Here is a 6,920-nt window from a genome sequence, read left to right on the forward strand (position 1 = left end):
CGAATCTTGGGCAAGTAACATACCGATGACAAAGGGAATAACGTATGTTGTCATAACGGTTCAACCGATAAAGATCTTCATAGAATATGTAGGATACAATATGAGCATCTAGGTTCTGCTGTTGGTTATTGATCGGAGAGGTGTCTCAGTCATGTCTACATAGTTCTCGAACCCGTAGGGTCCGCACACTTAACGTTCGATGACGATTTAATATTATATGAGTTATATGATTGGGCCAATTCCATTCTTTCCCCTAGTTGGTTCCCACCCCCGGGTTTTGCCCTTACTTTTCGGGCATGCTCAGTTTTGCCCTTAGTTTTTCCCCTCCGTCAGCTCTAATGCCCTTCTGTCACAGCTCCGCTTGGTCAGCGCCGTTTGACCGTGACGGCTTGATGTTTTGGACACATTTGCCCCTGGGTTTGATACCCCCACCCGTTTAGTCGTCTTCTAGCTCCCGCTGCACAAGAAAATAGAGAAGCGGCTGGGAAGAGAGGTGTCACATCGCGGTGTGGGGAGAGGTGGGAAGGACCATGGCGACGTCGGCCATCTCGTCGGAGAACTCATCGCCGGCAGCCGAACAGGTTTGATAGCTCATCTGGTCCCCTGCTTTTTCTAGGGTTTGCTAGATTTGGGGGTTAATTTCTGGATCTTGGCCTGATTTAGGTGGATGGGGTAGGCATTGTTCAGCACAGCTCCGAGTTCTACTTGGCAGACTCGACATACTGTGGCTTGGAGCCGCGCTCAAAGCATCATTGTCCGGGGCACCGGCTAATCCCGGCTCGTCGTGTCGCCTGGGGAGGCGCAAGCACTGGACGTCGTTTTTTGGGTTGCCCTCTGGATGTATGATTTCATTTGCATTGCATTTTCGTTTCAATTTTCTTATTTAACTTTCAAGGATAATTTTAATCAGTATTATTGATTCAGTTGCAAGATGAATGTGAATGGGCAGTTTGGGTTGACCCGCCACCTCCAAAACGTGTTGGTCATGCCTTTGAAGAACTGCACGAAGTGATCGAACATAGCTGGATCAAAAGTCACCACCTGGAGAAGAGATCAATTGATCTTGCGAAGAAGAATCGTGCATTGAACAAGGATTTGAAGAAAATGAAAGAAATGATGCGCATAGGGACAATGTTTTTTGATAGCATTTTCATTTGTTTTCTAGCAATCTCAATGGCTGACTGTGCACAGAATGCACATTAGTTTATGATCTATGTAGCTCAAATGCACTTGCTATGTTATGAAGCTGTAATGAACATATGAAGTTGTATGAACCTAGCAGTTGTTATGTTATGTTATGAAGCTTTATGGATGCAACAATTTGCCAAATGCATGTATTGTGAAAAGAAAGATCAAACATGAATCTTGCTGGAACATAAGTAGCATTTGATATTCTTCAACAACCAAAAGAACATAGTTCACAACCAATCTTGCTGCAACTAGACATAGTTCACAAGCAGCATGTGATATTCTTCAACAACCAAAAGAACATAGTTCACAACCAATCTTACTGCAACCAAAGAACACATTACAACAATCTAACAGTTTCAAACTTGCACAGCACATTAGTACTCATTTTCCAGATTTTGCCTTCTTGCTCCTTGTGTTGCTAGCTGGGATTGTCATCTCCCTAGCCCTGCTCCTAGTCAGTTTCACAGGGATTTGGGGAACAACTGGAGGGAGAACTTGCTCTTCACATGCAGCAACTCTTGCATCTACATTGCTGCCAGTAACTGAGCAAGGTTCTTCTTCTGGACTTGTAGAAGTGTTAAGCTTCCTCTTCTTGCTGATAGCCATTGCAGATGCTCCTCTCTCTGCTGCCTTCTTGTAGTTCTTCCTTGGTGTGCTAACAAATAGGGAAGAAATAGTTGGTTAGTAACAGTACAAGAGATATTTGCAGGTAAAAGCACATAAATAAGGCACATAAATAAATCAAAGAGGAATAATATTACCTTTGAACTTCATCTACAACTGTGGAAGCTTGTGTTGCTGCCTCATTTGTTTCACTATGGGGCTCTACTGGAGCATCATCTGCACCTGCAGGCTGCACTGGAGCTTCATCTTCACCTGCAGGCTGCACTGGAGCATCATCTGCACCTGCAGGCTGCACTGGAGCTTCATCTTCACTGTATGGCTCCTCTTCTTCTTCTTGTTCATCATGTAGGTCAGCATTTTGGTTAGGAGGGTCTTCTTCAGCATTATCAGCTCCCCAGTGTGCATCTTCTTCACCAAATGCTGGATCAATGGCTTTTTTGCAGGTTTTCAGTAAGTGACCCAAGCCACCACACCTCTTGCATTTTCTCTTCCTAGGACCAAGTCCTTTTCCTTCACTTGTTGGCTTAATTCTTGTCTTCCTTGGCCTGCCAGGTGCAGCTTTGTTCTGTACAGGTGGACTTAGTTTGAAACCAGGGTCTACAATATCCCACTACTGTTTTCCTTCAAGTGCAGGCAGGTTCTCAGCATATGTTTTTTTAAACATTTCAACTAAGAAGTACTTGTGAACATAATGGTCTATTTCTTTAGCTTCCCCTCTCAATGATGTTATGAAGAATAGACCATGTATGCATGGCTGGCCTGTAACTTGCCACTTTCTGCAACTGCATGTTCTTTTCTCTACATCCACAGGGTATCTCCACTCCCTCTTCTCCTTGTCTATAGCAGTCTCCTTTGCTTCAGTTGGACTTCTCCTAACTAAAGTCATGTCCAAGCCTTTGGATCTTGCCATCAAAATCTTCATAACTCTGGGAATTATGATATGCCCATTGAATTTTTGTAGTTCTATGATATTCCTAAGGCCAAATTTTTGCATTAAGTACTGCCTGATCTTATCCAACAAGTCCACAATGTGGAGACCCTTGAACTTTTTAATTTTGGAATTGAATGATTTTGCAAGGTTGTTATTGACATAGTCAACCTTGCAGATATCATTGAATTGTGCCCTGGCCCAGATTTTTGTGTGGTGCTCTTCCAGATAAGCCTGCACCTTGGGTTTTGTGAACAACTGTCTCAGGTGATAGTTGTGCTTCTTAATGCTATAAGTCAATGAACAAGGCCACAAATGCTGGTCATAGAACTTCTCCCTGAATTTCTTAGAAAAATTCTGAGCCAGATGTCTCATGCACTCTCTGTGCTCTACCCTAGGGTAAATGTCATCTACAGCTATCTCAAGACCCTTGCATGCATCAGTATGAATTACTAGTCCTTCAGGATGACCTATCACCTTCTTCAAATTTTGGAAAAACCAACCCCAACTCTCTTTAGATTCAGTCTCCAAAACACCATATGAAACTGGAAAAATCCAGTTATGTGCATCAATTGCACATGCAGCAACCAACTGACCTCTGAACCTACCATTTAGTGCAGTAGCATCAACAGTAAGGTAGGGCCTACAACCAGCTAAAAATCCCTGCCAGCAAGCTTTGAAACTGACAAAAACTCTCCTAAAACACTGCTTCTCATACCTCTTTCCTCTTAGCTGGAAAGGAACTGTGTGTGTGCCAATTTCTACTACACTACCTGGAGAAGCCCTCTCAACCTCAGCTTTGAATGTGTACAAAAACTGAAAACTATCCTCATATTTACCATACAAGTTGTCAATTGCCATTTGTTTACCATAAAACACTCTCATGTATGGCAATTCTATACCATATTTTTTCTTCAAATTAGTTACCAACTCACCAGGACCAATGTTGGAGTTTTCTCTGACCCAATTTTGCACAGCATCAGCTATCCACCTCATCTTAGCTGCTCTGAGCCTCTCAGTTCTGTTCACACTTGGGCAGTGGTGCTCATAGGGATTTACTTTAATCTGTAAATTGGAAAAAGAAAAACATTAAGGCAAACTGTGTGGCTCAGTGAAACTGAATATGCAAACTAAATATGCAAGATACTGTCAATGAGATTAGTTAGTTAGTACTGTTACTACCTGAAACAAAGTACTGTTTCTCATTAAAGAGGCATGTAGCCTCCATCTACACCTTGAAAATGCACAGTAAACAGTGAACCTTGATGGATCACTCTTCTCTATTTTGTACTCTACTTCATGTTGAATTGAGAATGTGGCAACTGCATTCCTGCAGTCAACAGCATAAGGAAAAACAACTCCTTCAGCTAAACTAGGATTTTCCCTGTCATACATCATCTCAGGCCTGTCCTCATCATCATTCTCAAAATATCCCATGTCAATAATCTCTTGTTACTCCTCTGAATCTGTATCTGAAAACTCAGCAGGAATAAAATCCTCATCTATCTCTTCATTTGTCTTCTGCACAAGATCTGGAAACATCCTCTCATCCTCCTCATCTGAGCCTAGCACATCATCAGGCTCAGCTTCCTCAATCATAGGCTCTAAAGGAATTTCAGTGTCTTTGCAGCTAGGTTGCCTTGGTACATTTGTAATAGGAGTTGCAGGTGGATTGCAAGTACTACTAGGGGGTGTTGACCTGCTCCTAGAAGTACTTCCTGCAACATATGTTTTAGATGTTGCTTTAGAGGCAGGGGCTTTGCTGCTGTAGTTGCTGCTTCTGCTCTACATCTCTGAATTACAGTAGTTTCAACATTTGCAGTTTTGGAATCAGCATATGTAGCAAACATTACACCTAACTCATCATCACACTGTAGAGGATTCCAAGTAGCTTTCTCTACATCCCAGAATCTGAACTCAACTGCATCATGCATACCCCAAGGATATTTCCTATAGATTGCAGACCTAAAATCATTGAAAGAGCTTGTGCAGTCCACCACTAGAGGGAAACTGAAGCTTGCATCCTGTCCACCCTTTGCTAAAAGAGTGGTCTCCATTCTAATTGTCAGAAAGAACACACGCGATGGATCCATCCTATGATTGTGAACACAACCGAAGTCATGAAATTCACCTTTATAATCATGGTAACAGATGAGTAAGTACTGGATCTGGAAACTTACCCTGCCAGGATCTCCTGCCTTGAATCTGTCGTGCAGCCACTCCTCATGGCATCGTCGCCGCCGCCACCACCGCCGCACGAAGAGCGTGTCTCCACCATCACCGCCGCGCGATGTAGATCCAGCGATGAGGAATTCACGACATCAAGGCCACAGTTTCTGTGGGAGCCCGCATCGCCGCTGAGTGCTAGGGTTTGGGTCGCCTTTGTCGTCGCCGATCTAGGGTTCGGGGCTGGGATAAGACAGAGGGAGGGGAAATGGCAACTACACTGTCTAATGTGTGTGGACCCACCTGTAAGGAAGGCCCAGGGGCAACCGGTGTCCAAAACGTCGAGCCGTCATGGTCAAACGGCGCTGACCAAGCGGAGCTGTGACAGAAGGGCATTTGAGCTGATGGAGGGGAAAAACTAAGGGCAAAACTGAGCATGCCCGAAAAGTAAGGGCAAAACCTGGGGGTGGGAACCAACTAGGGGCAAAGATGCAATTGTCCCTATATGATTTGGTGACCGAATGTTGTTCGGGGTCCCGGATGAGATCACGGACATGAAGAGGAGTCTCGGAATGGTCAAGAGGTAAAGATTGATATATAGGATGATAGTATCCGTACACTGGAAGTGTTCCAGAATGTATCGGGTATTTATCGGAGTACCGGGGGGGTTACCGGAACCCCCGGGAGGAAGATATGGGCCATATGGTCGATAAGAGGGGAGCACACCAGGCCACAAAGGGTGGCACGCCCCACCCCTTAGGCAGGAGGCTGAATTGGAGAAGGAACAAGGGGGCTTCGGCCCCCCTTTCCTTTCTCTCTTCCCCTTCCCTTTTCTCTCCGATGAAATATGGTAGGGGGGCGAATTGGGGAGGAACCCCAAGTAGGATTCTGCCTACTTGGGGCGCCCCCTGGCTGCCTCTCCTCCCCTCCAACCGATATATATGTGGGGAGGGGGCGCCTAGGACACACAACAACAATCGTTAACCGTGTGCGGCACCCCCTCCATAGTTTACACCCCGGTCATAGTTTTGCGGTGCTTAGGCGAAGCCCTGCGAGAATCACTTCACCATCACCGTCACGATGCCGTCGTGCTGACGGAACTCATCTACTTCCTCGACACCTTGCTAGATCAAGAAGGCGAGGGACGTCATCGAGTTGAACGTGTGTAGAACTCGGAGGTGCCGTACGTTCGGTGCTCGATCAGTCGGAGCTAGAAGAAGTTCGACTACATCAACCGCGTTGTCAAACGCTTCTGCTTTCGGTCTACGAGGGTACGTAGACACACTCTCCCCCTCTCATTCCTATGCATCTCCTAGATAGATCGTGTGCAACGCCCACGATGCGGCTATAGCTCCCACGTGTCGAGGCACGACTTAGAGCACATAGTGGTTTTGTCGCAAGAAGGGTTATCTTCACAACATCCCATGTAATGAACGAGAAAGTGATAAATAGAGTTGGCTTACACTCGCCACGTCACACAATATTCAAATAAATCATACACCATCCAAATACACTCATAGTCCGACTACGGACAACCTAATGAAAAGAAGATAACCCAACTGCTAGATCCCTGATCGTCCCAACTGGGCTCCACTACTGATCATCAGGAAAAGACACGTAGTAACAACCAAGGTCCTCGTCAAACTCCCACTTGAGTTTGGTAGCATCACCTGCACTGGCATCATCGGCACCTACAACTATTTTGGAAGTATCAGTGAGTCACGAGGACTCAACAATCTCACACCCGAGAGATCAAGACTATTTAAGCTTATGGGTAGGATAAGGTAATGAGGTGGAGCTGTAGCAAGCGCTAAGCAAATATGGTGGCTAACATACGCAAATAAGAGTAAGATGAGAAGCTACGCAACGGTTGAAAAGCTAGAAGTGATCAAGAAGTGATCCTAAAACTTCTTATGTTCAAACATAACACAAACCGTCTTCACTTCCCGGACTCCGCCGAAAAGATACCATCACGGCTACACACGCGGTTGATGCATTTTAATTTAAGTCA

At 45.1% G+C, this 6,920-nt stretch overlaps 1 protein-coding gene across 1 annotated transcript; it reads left to right on the plus strand.

The window, feature by feature from the left end:
• The first annotated feature begins 530 nt into the window (after positions 1-530).
• On the plus strand, positions 531-1,203 carry LOC147980222 (uncharacterized). Its single transcript, XM_087516852.1, has 3 exons — positions 531-581; positions 664-840; positions 925-1,203. The coding sequence occupies exons 1-3, from the start codon at positions 531-533 to the stop codon at positions 1,201-1,203; spliced, it is 507 nt and encodes a 168-aa protein (XP_087372978.1).
• Positions 1,204-6,920: the final 5,717 nt, after the last annotated feature.

Source organism: Triticum urartu, chromosome 3A (assembly GCF_056163025.1).
Source record: "Triticum urartu cultivar PI428250 chromosome 3A, HENAU_Tu73, whole genome shotgun sequence".
In the NCBI taxonomy this organism is placed as follows: Eukaryota; Viridiplantae; Streptophyta; class Magnoliopsida; order Poales; family Poaceae; genus Triticum; species Triticum urartu.

Excerpts from the sequence above, each read along its gene's own strand:
- LOC147980222 (XM_087516852.1), top strand. The coding sequence starts at position 531 with ATGGCGACGTCGGCCATCTCGTCGGAGAACTCATCGCCGGCAGCCGAA. Across the intron at positions 582-663 it reads CATCGCCGGCAGCCGAACAG|GTGGATGGGGTAGGCATTGT; the intron begins GTTTGATAGCTC and ends GGCCTGATTTAG. Across the intron at positions 841-924 it reads TTTTGGGTTGCCCTCTGGAT|TTGCAAGATGAATGTGAATG; the intron begins GTATGATTTCAT and ends TTATTGATTCAG.